This window comes from Myotis brandtii, unplaced genomic scaffold, assembly GCF_000412655.1.
Source record: "Myotis brandtii unplaced genomic scaffold, ASM41265v1 scaffold363, whole genome shotgun sequence".
NCBI classification, from domain to species: Eukaryota; Metazoa; Chordata; class Mammalia; order Chiroptera; family Vespertilionidae; genus Myotis; species Myotis brandtii.
The window spans coordinates 2,135,289-2,158,605 of NW_005363938.1; the positions used below are offsets into that span (position 1 = coordinate 2,135,289).

The 23,317-nt window shown below is 51.8% G+C and overlaps 1 protein-coding gene across 1 annotated transcript in view; it reads left to right on the top strand.

The window, feature by feature from the left end:
- Positions 1 to 23,317, top strand: part of ABCC1 (ATP-binding cassette, sub-family C (CFTR/MRP), member 1) — a 106,681-nt gene that overhangs the window by 72,045 nt on the left and 11,319 nt on the right. The window contains exons 19-25 of the mRNA XM_005872052.2: positions 1,912 to 2,095; positions 9,471 to 9,500; positions 12,311 to 12,401; positions 14,570 to 14,702; positions 16,923 to 17,130; positions 19,178 to 19,488; positions 21,664 to 21,863. Coding sequence (XP_005872114.1) covers positions 1,912 to 2,095; positions 9,471 to 9,500; positions 12,311 to 12,401; positions 14,570 to 14,702; positions 16,923 to 17,130; positions 19,178 to 19,488; positions 21,664 to 21,863 — 1,157 coding nt within the window. The remainder of the gene's footprint in view (positions 1 to 1,911; positions 2,096 to 9,470; positions 9,501 to 12,310; positions 12,402 to 14,569; positions 14,703 to 16,922; positions 17,131 to 19,177; positions 19,489 to 21,663; positions 21,864 to 23,317) is intronic.

Sequence of the window (23,317 nt, forward strand, 5' to 3'; positions counted from 1 at the left end):
TTTATTCTGGGATTTATTTACCTTCTATGGCTGTCACTGGAGCTGAGAGCCGGCTCCAGCTCTGAGGCCGTTGCCAGCTGAAAGCAGGTACCTGGGTTTGTTTAGATTCTATAATTGAAACTCTGTTGCCATCACTGGCTGCTCTAAGCTCTGAGGCCACGCTGGCTGAAAGCAGGTTTCTGGGGTTTGTTTAGGTCCTATAATTGCAACATAGTTGCATCCGGAGCTCAGAGCCCAGCAGCGGCAGGCGGGGAACCTTGGCTTCCTCCGTCACTGGAGCAAGCAAGCCTCATGTTCACTTCAGCTGCCTGGCTGCCGGCCACCATCTTGGCTGGCAGTTAATTTGCATATCTCACTGATTAGCCAATGGGAAGGGCAGCAAAGTTACCCCTAATTACCATGTTTCTCTATTATTAGATAGGATTTTTTAGAGGGAATTTGGGGGTGGGAGTACTGGTTCTTTCTTTTCTTTTTTTCCTGATTAAAAAAGTAACATGCCCATGGGAAGAGTATAGGGGATTCAGAAAAACATGAAAAAGGACAAAGCAATTAGGCATCATCACACTGCTTAGGGGTTTTTGTAATTTCTTTCACATCCTCTTGCTGTGTGTATAAACGCTTTGATGGGGTTATCATGTTGCACACGTATGTCGTGAGCATTTTGCCACTTGCCTGTTGAAGCATTCCCAGACACACCACAACAAATTCTGTACAGACATAATTTTTGAACAATAAAAAAATTGTTATTGAAGTCATACAAAATTAAAGAGTACAAAGAGTGTGTGTACAATTTTAAAAAATGGTCCTCCTGTGTTCTGCACCCAGCTCCTCTCTCAAGGGCGGGGCCAGCCACTGGCCTGCTCTGTTTCAGTCCAGCCCTTTACATTTTTAAGTTGTTGGAAAACATCTGAAGAAAGATAATAATTTGGTGACATGTGGAAAAGGCATTGAGTTTAAATATCAGTGTCTGTGAATAAAGCAGGTTGGGAGCACAGCCAGCCCCTCTGTTTATGCCTGTGCATGGCTGCCATCATGCTACCGCTTCAGAGCCACTCGTTGCCACAGTGGCCGGAGGGTCCATAGAACTGAAAATGTTTACCATCTGGCCCTTTAAGGAAAAGTTTGTCAACTCAGGTAAATAGTTTGATGAGTGTCTTCCCAAACATTCAGATCATTAGATAAAAGATAGACACATTTACAAATTTTATAGTTGGGGTGGGGAGGGGGGCGTGGGAGTGGGTGGTTACTTAAAAAAATGAAGCCATTGCATGCAAATTGTTTTGCATCAGAGTCCTTTTTGTTGGTAATCCTCACTCAAGGATATTTTCCCATTGATTTTTAGAGTGGAAGGGAAGTAGGGAGGGGAGGAGAGAGAGAGAGAGAGAGGAACATCTATGTAAGAGAGACACATCCATTGGTTGCCTTTCGCACTCACCCTGACCAGGGCCAGGACTGAACCTGCAACCCAGGTACATGCCTTTGACTGGAAATTGAACCTGCAAGCCTTTGGTGCACAGGCCAGCGCTCTAACCACGGCTCAGGGCCAGAGTCCTTTGTTTATTTGTCTACATGTGCCTGGTTCCCTCCCTCCCTTCCGTCCTTCAGATTTTTCTTTAAAAATAGCCTTTCCCATCACCTTACTAAAAGTGCAACACTCATCATCCCACATCAGTGCCCCAACCCCTGTGTGCTGTGTCACTGTCCAGCATGTAGAGTTTTAGTCAAGTCATTCATTTCTCCCCGACCCTGGAATCCGGGGCAGGATCTTTGAGTCCTTCCCTGTTACCACCACCCTCCTCCCTCAGGTGCTGGCACATGTGCTGAATGGGAGCATTCACAATTGTCCCAGGCGCGGGGGGATTCCCGGTCGCACATGTGTGCCGACCCACCCGGTCTCCACTTTGCCCGCAGACTCGGCTCCTGGTCACGCATGGGATCAGCTACCTGCCACAGGTGGATGTCATCATTGTCATGAGTGGTGGCAAGATCTCCGAGATGGGCTCCTACCAGGAGCTGCTGGCCCGGGATGGAGCCTTCGCCGAGTTCCTGCGCACCTACTCCAGCGCCGAACAGGAGCAGACGGAGCAGGACGAAGGTAGGGTGGTGTGCTGCCTCCAGCGTGGAGGGGTGGGTGGGTAGGAACGGGGGGCGCCTTGCAGGGCCCCAGTTGTCCCCTGCAGGTCTCCATCAGCCACTGGGCCTCTCATCAGGCGTCAGGCAGGGGCGGGGCCAGGCCCCCTCAGGAACCACCTGGAAGGACCGTTTAGGCCAGTAGTTCTCAACCTTGGCTGCACATTAGAATCACCTGGGAATCTCTTTAAAATCCTGATTTCTGGGCCTCATCCTTCAGAAATTCTGTTTCTTTGTTACTAATGTTGTGGCCCCACCCCATAACAAAGAAACAGAATTTCCGGAGGATGAGGCCCAGAGATCAGGATTTTAAAAAGATTTCCAGGTGATTCTAATGTGCAGCCAAGGTTGAGAACCACTGCTCTAGGCTGAGTTGAGAAGGGGTCCCAGTGCTGATGGCCTGGTCAGCAGACCCGGGCGCTAGTCCCGATACTTCTCTGTGATGTGGCTGTGGGCCTCCTGAGCTTCAGGGTCCCTGTGACAAAAATAGGGACAGCGATAACTACAGTCCTCCCGGCTCCCACGAGGCTGTGAGAAGCCGGGGGCATGTGGCTTAACCCAGATGAGGCAAGGTGGTGGAGCGTGCAGGCGTGCAGTTGGCAGGACCTGGTTTGAATCCCAGCTGCTGCTCTCACCAGCTGTGTGACCTCAAACCCCTTCTGAGCCTCCGTTTCCCCGTTGATAAAGCAGGGTAGCAGCAGAACCAGGCTTCTAGCACCAGAGGCCGATTTAATGTGCCACGTTACGTGAAGCCTCTGGCACCGAGTCGTCAGTAAATGTCAGCTGCTGCCTCTCTTTTACCCCCACGCCCTGGGCACCTGCCAGGTCGAGACAGACCTGCCTCCTTCCCAGCCGCTGCTCCCCGTCCCCCCTCCCAGGCCGGGCCTCAGAGCAGGGACAGCCTCGGAGGCATCTTTTGAATTCTGGGCTGGGACCTCACCCGTCCTTACTGGAAGCAGACAGGGAAGATTCCTAAGAGTCCTGTTCTCCCTTATCATGTGGTGCAAAAGCCAGGGGTTTGGATTGCAGCCTTTGCCGGTTGCCCTGTGTTCGTGGGTCAGACTGGCAGCTCAGCGGAGCCTCTGCTCACCTTGGCTCCGAGCTCCGGCCTTGTGAGCACGGAGCAGTCATCTGATGCCTTTCGGCTTTGGTTTCAGCTGTTGCTAAAAGGAGTGGAACTACACAGAGGTCAACTGCCCTGTCTCCCTCTTCCAGGAGCTGATTACAGGCTTCCTGAGCCTGTGCAGTGTGTTTGCTATCCACTTGGTCCCCAAACAGGTCTCCGATAGACTGTGTTCAGGGGCAGGGTCACGGGTATGCCGCGCACGGCTCCCCGGGCAGAGTTGTCCCTGCAGTGTCTGTGATGTGGAGTGCTCCCTGGCTTCTGTTCACAGAAGTCATCTTGCTGAATCCTCCTAGCAGCTCATGAGGGAGGTGGAATTACTACTCCCAGGTCTCTGGTGAGGAAGCTGGGGCTTAAAGAAGCTCGTCCCTTCTATGCCAGGAGCAGGTGGGTCCCAGGCTTTGTGAAAGGGGCTGATCGCTAAGGAAGCTACTTACTGTTCATTGACTTAGTCATGCCACAGGTATGAATTGAGCACCTACTGTGTGTCAAGTACTCGTATTATCTTCGTAGGGCTGCTAGACCAAAGTACCACAAACAGTAGCTTCAACAACAGAAATGTACTGTCTCACAGCTCTGGTGGCTGGAAGTCTGAGGTGAAGCTGTCGGCAGGGTAGGCTCTGCCTGAGGCAGTGAGGGAATGTCTGTTCCACGCTTCTCTCCAGTTTCTGGGGTTTTCGCAAAACTCGGGCATTCCTTGGCTTGCAGAAGCATCCCTATTTGCCTTCATCTTCACATGGTGTTCACCCTGTGTGTCTGTCTCTAAATTTACCCCTTTTTATTTTATTTTTTAAAATATATTTTTACTAGAGGCCCGATGCACAAAATTCGTGCAAGGGGCTCGGCCCTCACAGCCCCGGCTTCATCCGGAAGAACATCAGGAAGGTCATCTGGCTGTCCGGTCTAATTAGCATATTACACTTTTATTATTATAGACTGGTTTCAGAGAGGAAGGAAGAGGGAAAGAGAGAGAGAAACATCAGTGATGACAGAATCATTGATCGGCTGCCTCCTGCACACCCCACTCTGGGGATGGAGCCCCCAACTAGGGCATGTGCCCTGACTGGGAATTGAACCGTGACCTCCTCCTTCATAGGTTGGTGCTCAACCACTGAGCCATGTTGGCCGGGCATAAATTTACCCCTTTTTATAAGGACGCCAGTTATATAGGATCAGGGCCCACCCTAATGACCTCAACTTAACTAGTGATATCTACAAAGACCTTATCTCCAAACATAGACACATTTTGAGGTACTTCAGCATATGGATTTGCGGGGGTGGGTTGTGGGGGGCATGGGGGAGAGACATAATTGAGCCCATAACAGCACTGTCCTGGGTTTTGGAGAAACAGAAGTGAGCAACGTATAGACAAATCCCTGTCCTCATAGAGCTTAGTATCTAGTGGGAGAGAAAGGCAATAAACAGATCAACAAATATAGATGGTTTCATACAGCATTAAGTGCTATGAATTTTTTAAAAATGCAGAATAATGTGCTGGAGTTTGACAGGGTGGCACAGCAGCAACTCAGGCAGGGTGGTCAGAGAAGCCCTCTGAGGAAGTGACATTGGCATGGAAAGGAGCCAGCAAGGAGATGTGAGGAACAGTGTTCTGACACAAGGAACAGCAAGTGCAAAGGCCTCAGGCATTTGTTTGCTCAGTTTGTTTAAGGAGCAGAAAGGAGGCCAGTGTGTCCAGACCACGGTGGGCAAGGAATGGGGGTGGGAGGTGAGACTGGTGAGGGAGTCACCCTCCAGAGCTTCCGCGTAAGGAGTTTGGGTTTGGTGTAAATGCAGTGGAAAGCCACTGAGTGTCAGAGAGGAAGCAGCTTGTCTGAGGACACCCAGTGGCTGCAGGTGGGGGTGGGATCTCAGGAATGGTCTCCGAATTTCCAGTCCTCTGCTCCTTCAGTGGCCTCCAGGTCTGCCTGGGGTAGAAGCTCATTCATCCCGCTGACTTAGAGTTTGCCACAGAGGTCCTAGTGATTCTTAATTAGTGCTTTATTGAGATATGATTCACAGACCATACAATTCACCCAGGGAAAGTGTACAAGCCAGTAATTCATATCCTCAGAGTTGTGCAGCCCTTACTTAACCCAGAGTCAATTTCAGAACATTTTCATCAGCCCTCAAAGAAAACCTCCATGGATCTACTTGCCGTCTCTATGGATTTGTCTCCTCTGGACGTTTCATATGAGTGAGATTCTGTAATGTGGAGTTTGGGAACTGACTTTCTTCACTTAGCATGATGTTTTCAAGGTTTATCTGTGTGGTAGCATGTATCAGACTTAGTTTCTTTCTTCTTTTTTTTTTTAAATCCTCACCCAAGGATGTTTTCATTGATTTTTGGAGGGAGGGAGAGAGAGAAAGAGAGAGAGAAACATTGGTGTGAGACACATCAATCGATTGCTTCCTGTACACGCCACGACCGGGGATCAAACCTGCAGCCTTTCTGGTGTACGGAAACTGAGCCACCTGGGCAGGTCCAGACTTTACTTTTTTGATTGTTGAAGAATATTCCATTGTGTGAACACACCACATCATTTTATTTATTTATTAGTTGAACGTTTTTGAGTTGGTTCTACTCTTTGGCTATTATGAATAGTGCCACTATGCACCCTAGTTTTAAAAGTGTGTGTTTTTTTTTCTTTTTTTTTTTTTTGCCAGCATGAGATAGCTAACCCTCCCTTCAGCTTTTAAACTCCCTGGTTGGAATGAGTTTCTACATGTTCATGCTCCTGTGGTTGGAAAGTTCTGCCTTAAGTCTAGCCTGTTTTCTTCTTGCTGCAAATCTCCTAGCTCTGAGCCCGAGTTAAGCCAAAGTTACATGATGGGTGGGGGCTATTTCGAGACCACTTTGTTTCACCAAACTGCTTGGTGGCTACAGTTAGGCAAAAATAACCCTCTGTGCTTTCCAAAGCAACACGCGTTGGCTAAACTGAGTCTTTCCCCCAGAATGAGGTCCCTCTCCACTTTCTATCCAGGTGAGCAGGGAACGACCTTACACTCTGTTGGCCACAGATGGCATTTTTTCCATTCCTCCCCAGCTGCAGGCATATCCAAAGCAGTTTTTGCAGAACATGGAACGCTGCCAATTTCTGTTTTCCTCTCTCTCTCTCTCTCTCTCTCTCTCTCTCTCTCTCTCTCTCTCTTCCGCTACTATCCACCACCCTAGCACCACTGTGGGCTCACTTCCCCAATTCAGCCACCCAGCCTCTTGCCGGGTAGGACACAGAAGTCCTCCGTCCCTGTGTCTGAAATCAAACTGGGCGACCCCCCTCTCTTCCTCCTTCCCTGGAAGGCCCAGCGATAAGGCTCAGTATCAGGGTCTAGTCTCGCTTAGCCAGCTCCAAGCGCCAGTGACCTTGGATTTGTTTGAACCGCATTCTTGGCTCCGCCTAAAGGGAAACTTTTCCCCCTGGTTGGCTTAACCAGGTCTTTTTTAGAACGCCCAGGCTGGGGGGTGAGGGAGGTGGGTGTGGTTTGGGGGTTCTTTCTCATCGGGATAGGGAAGGGGAGGTGTAACAGGAGCCAGGCTCGGGGTGGGGAGATGTTCCTCCCCAGGGAAGTTCATTATGCTGATTTCTAGGACACTTTTTTTTTTGGTGGCAAAGAGATTTACAAATTGACTCAAAACCTTTGTACCTGGAAGGTGAAGAACATTTTTATTTGCTCTGGTTCCTTTATTAGGAACCTAAAACCAGAGCAGTGGTTTTCACCAGGGAACATTGGTGCCTTTCAGAGAAACTTAGCAACGTCCGCAGACACGTCTGGTTGTCACAACCGGGATTGGGGGGTGGGTACTCCCAGGATCTAGTGTGCAGAGACCAGAGATGCTGTTAAACACCCTGCAGTGCACAGCTCACCTCCTTCGCCCGCTGGCGGCAGAGCATCACCCGGCCCAAGGGCGGTGAGAAACCCACTCTGCTCCGAGGACAGGCCGCCCAGGCCCTCCCCCAGTTTTCTTGGGAGAAAGACCTTGATTCCAACAACGCGTCCACTTTTCAGAACCTTGTTGGAGGTTTCTTTTTTCCCTGTCACAAATGTTTGCTGCTTTTCTTTGTACTGATTATAAGATCACTATGGGCTGATTGTAGACAACAGCAAACTGCAGAGACGCAAAGAGCCTCCTCCCACTCTCCCACCACCAGGGAGGGAGGGGCTGTGCTGGCCTGGGCCTCTTTCCCACCGGCTCTCTTTTCATCAGTTCTCCTGCCCCTCTTCTTCTTACGTATTTTTTCTTTAACATCAGATCATAAGCGCCTCCCCCTATTACAAAAATCTATCGTAAAGGCCAACAGGCGCTGGAGAGTCCGCGCACATTCCTCCCTGCTGCCCTCGGGCCTGTTTCTTCCTCTCTGGAGTGTGAAGGACCTTCAGGGCCCAGTGGAGGGGTTGGTTCGGGGATGCAGCCAGTCACTTCCCTTTTTGGTCAAAAGTGAGGCGTTGATTGTAGAGCAGCAACTGGGATCCTTCCCTTGAGGGAGGCTGGCCCGCTGGCCCTTGCCCAAGCGGAGTTCCAGAACCTTCTTGAGTAAAGGCAGTATTGCTGGGATAAACAGTGAGCCTGAGAGGTGCCCGCCCTGAGGGCCAGCAGCTGGCTGAGCGCACAGCCCAGGCAGCGCACCAGTGGTTCAAGGGCAGGGACGCCGCCGGGCAACCTGGTGCTTAGGCACACTCAAGGAGCAGTCACTGAATTACATTTCTTGTCTTTGCTTAAAAACAAAACAAAACCAGAATCACTATTTCATGGCATCTTTGGTTTTCCCCCTACCCTGCTTTGTCTTATTTTCTTTTTTGTGGTATTTTCTTTGTAGTAAATTCTGAATCTGCTCATTTGTTTATTGTCTCTCTCTGCCCCTTAGCATTTAAGCTCCATGAGGACTTTTTGGTTCCCTCTGGACGGGGAACAATGACTGTCACATAGTAGACACTCAATAAATGTGCTAAGTGAGTGAATGAACTTCCCCTTGGTGGCTGAGGTCATGCCCTGTGTAAGTCCGTATAGGTCTCTGGGCTTTGGACATTAACTCAGCTGCATAAATAGCCTAGATTTGAAAGCAAGATGAGCTGATTTTACCATTTCTCTCAGGGCTGGTTTAGAAGCCGGCTCTGGGGGTCCGGGCTCTGGGATGGCACCACTGTGGCCGATGTGGTGCCCCTTCTGGCACTGGAAGGATAGCCATTCACTTGTTCATCTGTCACCGGCTCATCCAGTGTGCACAGCGTGCCTGTGGCTTGCCTGGCACTTGAGCCACTGTGTGGCATGGTGCCCCTTGAATTGTGCAGGGCACCTCCTGTATAAGCTCACACGCCATTGGATGTTCCCGTGCTGGGATAGAGCAGTGGATAAACCCAGTCCAGCCCACAGTTCGATGGGGAGACACACACTAAGTAATCAAGGACATCATGGTGTTGGAGGCGAGCGTGGGAGGCTGTGAGAACCCCGAGAAGGGTCCCCATCCTAGCCTAGGAGGGTCCGAGATGATTCCTGAGCCAAGTTACCTTCTCTTCCCCACTTCTCAGCTCCATGTGCAGCTGGCTCAGAGGAAGGTGTTGGCTTTTTAAAAATATATTTTTATTGATTTCAGAGAGGAAGGGAGAGGGAGAGAGAGATAGAAGCATCAGTGATGAGAGAGAATCACTGATTGGCTGCCTCCTGCACGCCCCCTACTGGGCATCGAACCTGTAACCCAGGCGTGTGCCCTTGACTGGAATCGAACCCGGGACCCTTCAGTCCACAGGCCAATGCTCTATCCTCTGAGCCAAACCGACTAGGACTCAGAGGGAGGTTCTTGAGACCTCTCGGAACTAAAGGCTGTGAGCTGGAGCTGTGGCCTCTGCTGCCTCCTGGCTGCCAGGCCTGCCCTGCCCTGCCCTGCCCTGCCCTGCCCGCTGTAATACTTTTCTTCCCTCTGCTGCCGTGAAACAGCTGTGAAGACAGAAGGTTGTCTGCCCTTTTTATGTTTAAACTCTCACAGTTACAGCTTTTAGAGAAAGGGGCTGGCCTCGTGCAGTGTGCTTGTCAGGGACCGCCCCCCCCCCCGAACATGTGGAGCAGGGAAACTGAGGCACAAATGCAGCAGGTCCCTCAGCCATCCTTGCCCCTCACCCTTAAGGGAACACATCCATCCATCCCCTCTGGGCATTTAAATGGGGGCTTAGGGAGGGTGTTTTGCCCTCGGTTCTTAACACTTTCTTGGATCTTGTGAATTCCCAGGCAGCAAAGTGGTGGACGAGGAGGAGGAAGGTCAGTGGCACATGGGGTCGAATTGCCTGTGCTTGCAGCACGAGGCTGTGGACGGACTTGCCCTGCTGCTGCATGCCTGCGCGGGGCCCTGGAGCGGCTGCTCTCCCACCCCTTCCCTTGTTCATCCAACAAACAGTTATTGGGCACCTACTCTGTTCCAGGCTTTCCGGCGGGCACCTAGGGATACAGTTAGAACCTCCAGCTCTCCCGCTCGTCGGCTGGGAGACCGTGGCCGAGCGTCACTGTCTCATCAGTTAGGGGACCGTGAGTGACCAGCACACCTTGCAGGAGATCCTGGTTGTGAAATGCCTGGCACACGGTAGATGGACCATGAATGTCAGCAGTTTGATTAGGGCTGATTATTTAATTATTATGCCACTCATACCTTCTGGGCCGGGTCAAGCCCTTGGAGGCCACCACAGTGCAGGTGATGAGCACTGACGAAGTGGTGCAGGTGGCTGTGGGCGCCCAGCGGAGGGATGTCCTCTAGTGAATTTCAGCCAGCAAGGCTGCCCTTCCCCTGGAGATATAAAGGCCTGACTGGCCCCTGGAGCAGACCCATGCCTCCTGCCTTCTATGACCAGCGGTGTGTGGCTGCAGGTCAGACAGAGGGCCAGCCGCTTCACAACAAGGTGTTGACTGGAAGGACCCCAGGTAGCTCAGAAACCAAAGGCAAGCCCGGACAACAGGACGCAGGAGATGGGAACGCTAGGGACGAGATTTCTTTGGGACAATCAGTTGGATCTTTCTTTGGTCCTTGGGGTGCCAGTGATGGTTCAGGGTCCTGGGAGAGGGGTTCTGATGGGCTGGCCTTAGGCAGCCTCCCCTCCTTGGCTGGGGACGCCAGGGGCACCCTGATGGATGAGCCCGACAAGACCACAGGAAGAGGGGGAGGGCTAATCCCCTGGGAGAAGGCAGATGGGACGCTGGGCCCACACACGTTCACAGTGCCCTTCATAGACTCTCAGCCCCTCCCCGGGGCAGAGGAGAATTCTCCAGCCGCCCCAGTGGGCGAGCGTATCACCCTGTGGGCTAATTGGGCTGAGAAGGGGAGGCAGCCACACGGGGCCACGGTGGGGGCTCCCACCTAGTCTCGGGGCTGGTGCTGAGTGAGGAGCAGGAGGAGAAGAGGAGGTTGCGGCTTACGGAGGGCGGGGGGCGGTCTGGGCAGCCAGGTAGCACAGCCAGGCTCTCTGAAGCACCCGCCCACAGGACTGGTGTCTCGGCATGGAACTCCCCCTCACCCCAGGAACGAGGTGTTTCAGCATCCCCGCCCCTGCCCAGGGGCAGACGACCAAGGCCGGCCTGGGCCCGATGCTGTGCAGGCACAGGCGCACTGGCTGCACGCGGCCGCACGGACGTCCTGCCTGTGACCACGCTTTCTTGTTTGTTTGTTTAGTTTCTTTTTAAAATTAAAAACAAAGGCACTGACAGCAAAGAAAATGTTTGAAGCAGCGATTCTCAGTCCTGGCTGGGTGCCGGACTCTGTAGAGCACGTTTAAAGTGCAGGTGACAAGCACACAGTGGCGCCTTGGACTTACCGAGTGCCACACTCAGCTCGTCACCTTCCTGCTTGTGCAGGTAGGAGCTGTCCTTACTCCCACGTACAGCTGTGGTAGGTGAGGCTGAGAGTTCACTTCCCCGGGACACGCAACCAGGAAGTGAGAGAGCACTCCCCACCTGGCTGTGCTCTGACCCGGCACGGGACGGGACCACGTCTCCCTGCACAGTCAGTGCAGGCCCCTGCCCTGGGCACCCCGGGGTGGGTTCAGAGCCAGGATTGAGAATCGGCATGGAACTCCCCTTCACCCCAAGCTTCTGTCTTCCTTGTCTTCCCGTGGCTATCACCCCAGAGCTGGCCTTTCTGGATCCTGCTTCTGCGCATGTCTCATCAGCATGTCTCAGGGTCACCCTGGCTGCGTATTGATCCCCTGTTGTGACTTCTCTCCTGCATCCCTCCCCTCCTCCTCTGGGGTCATCCCTGTGGGACCCTACCATCGTGCTTGTCTCTCTCCTCCAGCATGAGAGGGAGGACATCACAGAGGAGTTGGGGTGATCAGTGTCTTGCTGAGTAGTTGGGAGGGTTAAAGGGGATGATGTATTTCAGCACAGCACAGCCGCCGCCACCCCATTGATAAATGTTAGCGTCACTGTCAAGGTTACAGTGATTAGAGTGATGGGTGGGTACCTCCTGGGATTGGGTGGACATCCAGCTGGTGTCCATGGTGGCTGTATCGGTTATTAAAATACTTCCTTACAGTTGGGAAAGCCACCGCCCCAGGTACCCCCTACCCCGGACCTTCTGGACCACCTCATGATTAGGCAGCCAAAGGGTTAACTCCTGGAACGACAAGGTACCCCTGGGACCTGATTGGCTGGTGCCTCTGTCAAACCGGGTTGCTATTTATTTTGAGTACCATTCCTGCTTGGGGACCAGAGGGCTGTGCCCCGTCCCCACCCCTCGTTCCCTCACATCCTGGCCCCATTGGCCAACCTCCATGCAGCAGGGCACTGTCAGCTGAACTGGGTTGTACCCATTGCTGCTGGCACAGGGCACCTGATCAGGCCCAACACCCTCAGCTAATGGGGCCCTCGCAAAGCATCGCCCCTGCCCCGAGGGAACTAGTAGTTAGCTCCTGCGCCCACCCCCTTGGGAGCCTGTTGGTGGCCCCACAGGCAGGTCTTGCTTTTTGAGCTTCCTGGAGGCTAGGTTTTTCTGCCATCTCCCTCCCAAGCGACAGGTTTTCCTCATCTTTGCTTGTGGCATTAGCACTTGAAACCATGATTCCCCCTTCTCTGTCTTCTGCCAGGATTAGCAGGCGTGAGCGGTCCAGGGAAAGAGACGAAGCAGATGGAGAATGGCATGGTGGTGATGGATGCTGCCAGGAAGCAACCGCAGAGGTAAGCGCAGCGAGGGAGGCACCGCATTTCTGCCCCGCCTGTGGGGAGCGGGGAGGTACAGGGTGCCAGTGGCTTGGCTCCACCTACCAAAAAAGGCCTTCAACTCTCCAGGGTCGTGCAAGTGGAGGCTTTCTGCCTCCCCCTCTCCCCCCAAATCCTCCGGGAACCTCATTTTCCAGAGCACAGAGGCCTGAAGGGGGAGCCTGGCACTGTTCCCCCAGGTGGCACGATCCACACAGGCCTTGTGATTTAACCATCAGTCTGCACTTCTGACACCCAAGCTCCCTACATGGTGTGGATTTTTGCTCAGTTTGCTCTGAGGGGCCTGGAGGGTTGAAGCGTTAAAAATCAGCATTCAATTAAAATTAGTCACAGTAATAGTAACTGCCGCGTTTGATGCGCCATTAGGACTCAGGCACAGTGCCATTAGGAACCCCCCCCCCCCCGGTTCCTCGCATCCTGGCCCCATTAGCCAAGCTCCATGCAGCAGAGCACTATTGAACAGTCCATTGAACCTGGAGGTTGTTACTGTCATCTTCCCATTTTACAGATGAGCAAACTGAGAGCTCCCCACAGGTTATACAGCTAGAGAGAAGCTGAGCTGGGATTTGAGCTCAAGTCCAGCCTCTGAGCCCCTGCCCCTAACTTCTACACTTTGCTGCTTTAAAGGAGGTTGCATTTGGTGAGATCATTGGGTATTTGGAGGAGCCTCATTCCATGGACTTTGTTGCTTAACCTCTCTGTGCCTCAGTTTCCTCAGCTGTCACATGGGGTCTGCGGTGTACTTGCTACATAGGATTGTAGTAAGGCTTACCTGATACGGTGCCTGTGAAGCACCGGGGACAGTGCCCTGTGCCCCCAGCACTCAGTCATTCCTGGACGATTGGGGCTGCCAGGACCTACTTCTTCTGGGGGTGGGGGTGGGGCATTTCACAGAAATGGGGCTGGAAGGAGATTGGCATGAGCAGCTCTGCCCTCAGAACCCTGGGCACAGCACCCTCCTGGACTCAGGTTTCTATCTCACGGACAGGTGGGAGGATTTCCTTCTTTGTCGGTGCATCTGTTGAGGTGGGGAGCTGGACGTATGTGTGTAAAGCACTTAGAGCCATGCCCAGAGTCACACAGGGTGCCTGGGGGTGCTGCCAGGTTCAGGAGGGCGGCCGGCATCACTAGTCACGGTGGCTGAAGCAGCCGAGAGGAGGCAGTGCCTGCAGGTGGTCCTGGGAACAGGGGCAGGTGATGGTGGTATGCAGACCGGAGAGAGCCTGGGCAGACTGAGCAGAAACATGCAGGACACTGGGGCATTCATTTCCTGTTGCTACATAGCACATTACCACACACTTCGTGGTTTGTCATCTCATGGTTTCTGTGTCTTGGGGGGTCCGGATGTGGCTCAGCTAGTTCCTCTGCTCAGCGTCTATCACAGGCTGTCGCTGAGGTGTCGGCCAGGATGCGGTCTTATCTGAAGGCTCAGCTGGGATCGATCTGCTTCCTGCAGCTGTCGGCAAGACTCACTTGCTCATTTCCTAACTGACCGCGGGCTGGAGGCCACCTTAGCTCCCTGCTCCCAGCACCTCCAGCCCCCATGCTTGCTTCATCAAGGCAGGCAAACCAAGAAGGCAGGAGAGTCGGTGACCGGGGTGGGTTTTACTCCATCACCTTTGCCCGTGTGGGTCTGAGCCGTGGCTGAGAGAGGGGGTGTGCCTGTGTTCTCATGTACATGTGTGTGTGCGCGCGCGCGCACACACACACACACACACACACACACACACAATGTCATTCCCCAATGCTGTAAGTCCCTAGGGGCAGGACTGCCTCAAGGGGGAAAGAGTCCTGGGTCACCTGATCTGTGATGATCTGTGATGGTCTTCAAAAGCATTCCCCAATGCTGTAAGTCCCTAGGGGCAGGACTGCCTCAAGGGGGAAAGAGTCCTGGGTCACCTGATCTGTGATGATCTGTGATGGTCTTCAAAAGCTGATGACCACTGGTGGCAAGAAAATGCTGTTTGCAGAATGCCTGCGTAAAGGAACGCTTCTTTCATGGGGCCCCTACCCTCTCTGGGTTCATCTGTAAAATCTGAAGCTTGAACTGGGTCAGTACTTTGTTGGGACTGCCGTCCCTGCCCAAGGCTTCCATTGGCTGACACCATGTGCCTTGCTTTCCCCAGACAGCTCAGCAACTCCTCCTCCTACAGCGGGGACGCCAGCCGGCACCAGGGCAGCACTGCCGAGCTGCAGAAGGCCGGGGCCAAGGAGGACACCTGGAAGATGATGGAGGCCGACAAGGCTCAGACAGGGCAGGTGAGGCTGGCTCCCTAGATGAGGACGCTGGTGGGTGTGTGCGGCTCGCCAGTGTGTGCTGGTCCCCGTGCAGAGGACTTTGTGTTAACACCTGTCTTCCTCACAGGAGCCTGTAAAAGTATTGTCTTAAATGCTGGAAACCGAGGCCTAAGAGCCTAGGTGACTCACCCGGGGTCGCAGCTGAGGGGCAGAGCTGGGATTTGAACCCTGGCAGTCGACTCCAGGGTTGTCATGTATGGTCTCTGCTGTCCTTGCTGCCGCCTCCTTTGAGCTGCTGGGGGCCTCATTAGGGGTAGGCAACCTGGTCGCTCTAAGTCAGGGCTTCCCGTCATGCAGGGTTCCATTTATGTGAGGTGATTGCAGACACGGTGCTGAAGAATATTAAGGAAAGAAAGTTTTCACTTCTCTTCCCGCCCTTAGTACACCAGTGAGAAAGTTACCTAGCTCGTCTTGAATACCTGTCTTAGTCCGTTCGGGCTGCTATAACAGGATAGATTGGGTGGCTTTGAAACAATACACACTTATTATTCACACCTCTGGCGGCCGGCAAGTCCAAGATCAAGACACCGGCAGATTTGGTATCTGGTGAGGACCCACTTCCTTGTGCATTCCTGGTTCATAGAGGGCCATCTTCTTCCCATGCCCTCACGTGGCAGAAGGGGCTGGGAACTCGCTGAGGCCTCCATCCGTAAGAGCACTAATCCCATTCACCTTCATGAAGCTAATCACCTCTCAAAGGCCCGACTCCTAGTGCCATCACATAGGCATTCTGGGGACACACAAACATTCCGTCTCTAGCACTAACAATTGCTAACTTTTCTTTGTAATAAACAGCGTGGGTTTAAAGCGCTGTCTCTCTCTCTCTCTCTCTCTCTCTCTCTCTCTCCCCCTCTCCCCCCCCCTCCCCCCCCCCCCATATATACACACACACACATATATTTTACAATCATCTATATTGTCCAAGGGTCACTAATCAGTAATTTTTCACTTGTGGCAATGATCAAAGTTTTGTTTAAATCCTCACCTAAAGATATATTTTTCATTGATTCTAGAGAGAGGAAGGGAGAAGGGGAGAGAAACATAAATTGGTTGCCTCACCCATGCATTCTGACTGGGGATCAAACCTGAAACCTGGGTACGTACCCTGACCGGGAATCAAACCTGAGACCCTTCAGTACACGGGACAACACTCCAACCACTGTGCCACACCAGCCAGGGCCAGAATTTATTTTTAAATATAAATGTGGTTATATGTTGGTTTTTTTTAAAAATAGGGAATAGAGTTTCTAAAATAAGCACACAAAGAAAAATAACCAACCCCCGAAAGGTGGTACGGTACCATGTGAGGGTGGGGCACTCAGACCCACCTGGACATATCAGAACCTCCTGGGACCCTCTGTTCCCAGCCTGTCCCCTCACCTGCCATCACACCTGTGGCCAACGACTGAGGTGGCTGTTGTGTGTCCTTCCCCCTTGCTCTCACTGACCCTCCTGGGAGCCAGAGAAATGACCCTGAATTGAGCACTTGAGAAAGAAGGGCCAGAGATGCCAGGCCCATTTAATCCCCATTGAATCCCACCCCCCAGAGGAGATGGTCTCAGCATCACCTGCATTTATATTTATACACAGGGAGAACGGAGACGGGGAGGGAGTGTCAGTTGCCAAAGTGGAGCTGGGTCCAGCCCACCCGGCCACTTCTGCCTCCCACGCTGCCTCGTCCCACTGCTCGTGAGGAGGGTCCCCGAGCCCCTCGGGGTCATGCAGGGACAGCAGGCAGCGCAGCTGTGAGGAACCAAGGGGTGCAATGTGCTCTTTATTCTGACACCCTCTGCCCACTCTTTGAGTTTGAAGAGCAGAAACTTGGAACAGAAAAAGAGAAACACTCAGTTATACCCCAGAGCTCTGACCCCTCACTGCTACCTTTCAACCAGCCTGTGATTCAGACATGACCTTGATGACCCAAAATTCAGCCTTAAAGGCTTGACAAGACAGCGAGGCCACGCACGAGGAAAGAGGCTGGAGCCTGTTGAAACCAAGCCCTGCAGGGCAAGGACCTGGACTTGGTCTGCTGCTGACTTTCTTTGTCAATTAACGGTGGGGGGGCGGGGGCGGGGGGGGCGTGCATGTCAAGGATATGAGCCCAGGTGGAGGCCTGACGGCAGGTGCTGACCCTGGTGGGTGTGGTGCATTGTGTAAAACGCCTCCTTTCCCCGGCTCCAGGTCAAGCTCTCCGTGTACTGGGACTACATGAAGGCCATTGGACTTTTCATCTCCTTTCTGAGCATCTTCCTTTTCTTGTGTAACCACATTGCCGCCCTGTCCTCCAACTATTGGCTCAGTCTCTGGACTGATGACCCCATCGTCAACGGGACTCAGGAGCACACAAAAGTCCGGCTGAGCGTCTATGGAGCCCTGGGCATCTCTCAAGGTGGGAGCCGCCCCTCTGCACCCTCCCCCATCCCACCTGATTTTGGCATTTGGAACCACTTTTCTGTCTTGTTAGAGAACTGGTCCCTACTTGTCAGGGTTTTATAGACCGCCCCCCCCCCCCAAACAAGACAAACCCAGAAGAACAGTACCTGACACACAGTAAACACTCAAATATTTGTGGAATGAATGGCTTTTGAATGCTTTGTTTCACATGGCTGTAGGAGATAGAGGAGAGCGCCAGTGTGCCCATTTTATAGATGAGGGAAGTTGAGGAAGAGAGTCCACCTGGAGCATTAATGGGCCAGGGCCCTTGCGCCTTGGTGCGTCTGTACAGTTTCATTTGTGGGCTTTTCCCTGCTGTCTGAGGGTGGGGATTCTTAGCACATGCAGTGTGGGCCCCTCCGGGACATGTGGCAATGTCTGGAGATCCGTGTGGTTGTTACAACTTCTGAGGGTGCTACTGGGTCTAGAGACCAGGGATGTTGCTAAGCATCCTGCACTGCACAGCACAGATCCCACAACGGAATTATCCAGCACCACATGTCAACAGTGAGAGGTTGAGAAACCCTGCTGTATGCCCTTCTTGTGGTCCCATGAGAGTTCCCAAAAAACAGCGTTAATACTAACAGCTAGTGTTTACTGAGCACTTACCTGGTGCCTGGTTCTGTTCTAAACACCTTTATGTGTTTTGACTTGTTTTACCCTTGCAGCAATCTCACGAGGTAGGAGCTAATATTTTCCCCATTTTAGAGATGCAGAAACTGAGGTCCAGAGGGATTAAGTAAGTTGCCCTAAGTCACATGCTAATAGGTGGCAGAGCTGGCATTGAATGAGGTAGTCTGGCTCGGAGCCCGTGCTCTTAACCACTACGCTACATGCTACACAGTACCTTAGGTATGTGTTTATGTGCTCATCAAAACTGTTTATATATACACACATGCACATTCAATGCCTAGGCACATAGTGTGTACAATAGATATACACATATTTGACATTCTTGAGCACTTTTTGTGCACCAAGCACATAGCTGGGTAGGCCCCTTGCATTTGACATTGCTATAAATAGTGTCCCATGTTACAGATGGGGAAGCTGAGGTGCAAAGAGGTTAAGTGACTTGCAGAAGGCCCCACACCTGGTAGGTGACAGAGACAAGATCTGACAGTGTTGGCTCCAGAGCCTGTCATTTTAGTCCCGCCTCTTGCAATCGCCTCTCTGCAAAGAATGGGTGCCCTTCATGGCTTGTTGGAAGGAGCCACAGTTGCCTCTTGAACTCCAGGAGATGGCTTTGGAAAAACCCAGGAGAGCAAACATGGATTTCTTAAGTTTCTCAGTCCTGCAATGCCCTCCTAGGGCAAAGGACTATGGACTCCAAATTATAATTGAGGGGAGGTGGTGCACAGTGTGATGTTTATCTGGGCCCACACAGCAGCAGTGTCTAGTCTAGCTGTGCTGTCCTGTAGTGGTCGTCTTTGGCCATGGGTAACTATTGAATTTCAATTCATTACATTGAAATAAAAGTAAACATTCGGTCGTTCCCTGCACTAGCCACATTTCAGGTGCTCAGCAGCCACATGTGGTTCATGGCTACTCCATTGGACAGTACAGATGTAGAATGTTTCCGTCATCACAGAAAGTTCCATTGGATGGAGCTGGTCTAGAGTTCGGCCGACAGCTTGAGAGCATGAGCGGGAGCAGGCTGCCAGGACTAAACCCCATCTCTGCTTCTAATTGGCTGAGAATATTGAAGGTGGAGGAATTCACCTGAGTTTCAGTTTCCTCATCTGTGAAATGGGTAGTTACCTGATTTATACAGAGTTGTCATAAGGATTAGATACCTGTAAAACTTCAGTATGGTGCTTAGCTCATAGTAAGTGCTCAATAAATAATAGCCATTATCATCATCATCATCAGTATTATTATTATTATTATTATTATTATAGCTGGGAACCCCGCCCTGCTTCATCCACATGGTCGCATGGCCACTCGTCCCAGCCCCCAGCTTGTCCCCTCTCCCACTGTGGAGTCTAATGTGGGAATGTTTGCAGGGCTTGCGGTCTTTGGCTACTCCATGGCGCTGTCCATCGGGGGCATCTTCGCCTCCCGCCGCCTGCATCTGGACCTGCTGCATAATGTCCTGTGGTCGCCCATGAGCTTCTTCGAGCGGACGCCCAGTGGGAACCTGGTGAACCGCTTCTCCAAGGAGATGGACACGGTGGACTCCATGATCCCGCAGGTCATCAAGATGTTCATGGGCTCCCTGTTCAATGTCATTGGCGCCTGCATCATCATCCTGCTGGCCACTCCCATCGCCGCTGTCATCATCCCGCCCCTGGGCCTCATCTACTTCTTTGTCCAGGTAAGAGGTGGGCTGTTGGTGTCTGGAAGAAGCCCTGCTGTGTGTTGGGCTCCCGTGAGCACAGGGCTTGGCCCTTGCCCCGGTTCCCTCTGGAGCTGCGGAGGGTTTGCTGGGGGCGGGGTGGGTGTGGTGTTAAGCACCTCAGCTGATTGTTTTTAGCTTGTGATAACCAAATGCACTTTTTAGTAAGGGTTATTTTTGTAGCTGTAAGTTATAAAAGAAAAAAAGTGATAGCTACGAAGATACTTTTATTATTGAAATTTCCTTAAGAATGCTATGAAATTCTCTAGTTCCTAAGCCCCCTGAGATAATGGAGATGTGAATATGAGCAGCTTAAACAAGATAGGTGTGTGTCTTTCTCTCTTGTAATAGAAATATAGAGGCGGGCCACTCGGGGCTGGGGTGGCAGTGCCATGAGTTTGTTGATATCCAGTCCTGTTCCCGTCTGTATTGCAGAAAACAAGCCTGAGGAGGTAACAGGGCAAGGTGCGTGTGGTAGCCGGGTAGCATCCCTGGTTTCTTAGGCAGCTGCAGTGGGGACTGTGTTTCCGGTTGACGGATGAGCTTGTTGGGGCTCTAATGGCAGAATCGGCGGTGGGAACTCACATCTGTCTGAGTCCAAAGCATGTGCTGGTGACCGCAGGGCAGCCTGTCCCTTCTTGCCCGTAAAGGTTAGCTGCGGCACAGCTGCTGGGGGTGGGGGTGGAGGATTAGATGGGAGCTTAGCAACTGCAACCCAAAATGAGGGTAGGAAATTGTGAAGGGCTCCGTCCTCAAACCCCACTGGAGCTGCTCCTGTGGGGTCCCCGAGGGAGGCCAGCCCCGGACCCCGCCACGCTGTGGCCAGTGATGGGTGAGCGTGAACAAGGGAGGCATCAGGGAGGACCCTCACTGCGTTCTCTTCAACTTGGTGCCAACTTTGGGCAGTCACCTGGCTGCAGTCACCAAAAATAGCATCCATGGTCAGACCCTGGCTGGAAATGTTCTGGAAAGACCCAATTTAAAGGACAGAACAGACCAAATGCAGCATTTGAAGCAGCTCCAATACCTGCCAGTAGCAGGGCCTTGAGCACTCGACGGAGCGTTTCCATGGCAGAATCTCATGCACCCTTGACGGGAGGATTAGGAAGGCTCTGTTGCACCACGAGTTTTATGTCTGAGCAACAGGAAGTGAATTAGGCTGAGGGCTGTGTTGTGTGCACACGGTCATTTTAACTAAACCCCACCCGTGTGATGTGTATCGGGAGCACATTACTAATACTAGATTGAACCATGTGAAATTTAACTAAGATAAAATGCATAATGTGTGTGGGCAGGACTGGAAAAGGAGGCAAAAAGTGTTGCCTGCCTGAGGGTTTGGATTATGGAAGAGGTGTTGTTTTTTATTTAATATATATTTTTAGTTAAATATACACTTATCTATAACCTAGCAATCTCACTCTTGAGTACATATGCAAAGGAAATGAGCGCACTGGCCGGGTGGCTCAATTGGTTGGGGCGTCGTCCTCCACACCAAAAAGGTTGTGGGTTTGATCCCCAGTCAGGGCATGTATGAGAGGCAACCAATCAATGTTTCTCCCTCACATTGATGTTTCTCTCTCTCTCCTCCTCTCCCTTCTTCTCTTTAAAAACCAATAAAGAAACATATCTTTGGGTGAGGATTAGAAAAAGGAAATGAGAGAATGTATCCCGCAGGTCCATTAAACCCCAGCAGTCAGTGGCTCAGAGAGGCTATACATGACAGAGGCTTGCACTCTGCAGCCAAGTGTCTGGGTTCGAATCCCAGCTCTGCCACGTCCTAGCCGGCCACGTGATCTTAGGGACGAGGTGAGCTTAGTTCTTTGTGCCTTAGTTTCCTGATGGTGAGAAAGGAATGAGCACCTCAGAGGTCTTGGGTGAGGATTCAGTGAGTTGGTATATGTGAAAGTAGTTCAAACAATGCCACAGAGGGTGAGCTCTGCATAAGTGTTAGCTATTCTATTTGTCATCGCTGCCATCATTGTTGGCTCTCTGCCAGCAGTTCACCAGGTGAGTGGAGTCACCTGCTAAGAGCAGCCCAGCTCCAGCATTCGCCTCCTGGTGGCATCATTTATGTCCACACTTCCTCCAGCACAGCCCTGGGAGGCTGGGATGAGGACAGCTCCACTCACTCCCCTGTCCATTCTGTGCCCCCAGAGGTTCTACGTGGCCTCCTCCCGGCAGCTGAAGCGCCTCGAATCCGTCAGCCGCTCCCCGGTTTACTCCCACTTCAACGAGACCTTGCTGGGGGTCAGTGTCATCCGGGCCTTTGCGGAACAGGAGCGCTTCATCTGCCAGAGTGACCTGAAGGTGGACGAGAACCAGAAGGCCTATTACCCCAGCATCGTGGCCAACAGGTGGGCGCACCGGGCCCACCAGAGGGGGCGTGGGAAGCCGCCGTAGTTCCTGGAGGAGGGTGTGAAGCCAAACTCAGACCCTCCCAGAGGGAACAGTTTGATCTGGTGAGGACAGAATAACTGTGAAAAGCAGACAGGGACACTGTGAGCACCAGCACTCCGGGGCACTGAAGGACAGGGACAGAGAGTTCTTCTGGAGCCAGAAAATCATACAGAACCTGCCCTTTAGCTGTCATCCTGGGGGCACAGGAGCACCAGGGGTGGGCAGACTCAGCTGTTGAGTATTTTCCTACCATAGTTTCAAGCTGAAGGGCGACCCCCCCAAACCCACCCCCGTGATGTGTATCAGGAGCAAATCACGAATATTAAGTCAAACCATGTGAAATTGTCATTTAGGGTATGAAGAATGGTTGAATTGCATTAATAAAAAAAAAAAGAAAAAGATTGATGAACAAGAATAGATCAAGAGACAAATGGCAGGGAAGGGGGTGGTTAGAGAGCAACCAAAGGACTTGTATGCATGCATATTAGCATAACCAATGGACACAGACACTGGGGCGGTGGAGGCTTGCCCGGGGTGGGAATGACTGGGGGGGATGGTCAATCAGGGGAGGTATATGTAAAACTTTAAACAATAAGTAAATAAGTAAGTAAGTAAATAAATAATAATTCTACTGAAAAAAAGAGAAAAAGAAGTTTGCTAATTTATTATTATATATATATATTTTGCTTTTTAGAGGTAGAAGAAGGGAGAGGAGAGAGAGAGAGAGAGAGAGAGAGAGAGAGAGAGAGAGAGAGAGATATCATCGACTGCCTTCTGTACGCCTCCTACCCGGGCATGTGCCCTGACCTAGAATCGAACCAGCAACTTTTTGGTGCACAGGACAATGCCCAACCAACTGAGCCACACTGGCCAGGGCAAAGTTTGCTAATTATTGACTGAATTTAGAAAAGTGTCTGCTTTATCTCTAAAATATCCTCCTCACTCGGTTGCATCCTGATACAGTTTTTGAGATGAGGGGTAAGAAAACGCTGGGGCAGGGGTGGCAGCATCCTGGAAGTGACCCATCAAAACCAACCGCCAGCCCACCATGTACAGTACGATCCTACAGGGTAAGGCTGGGTGGGAGACCGGGAGTCATTGGAGACCCCGTCTTCCCTTGCAGAACTTTCAGGGCGTTTGTCACTATGCCTGCCTATCTGTGGGAGTGGCTCACCCCCAAGAAGACCAGTCACGTGGGTCTAAGAGCTGTAGTGGGAAAAAGGCTAACCCATCTCCCTAGAATGCTTTACATTTTGAAACATTAAAATAATATTCCTAATGCTGTGTGATATCTTACAAAAGTTACCTTTAAATCATTAAAATATCTGTTTATATTTTAAAAGGTAAAATACATTTTAATGTTTCTGAGATGAGGATGATCTGGATCTGGGAACCCTTCCACTACATTGAA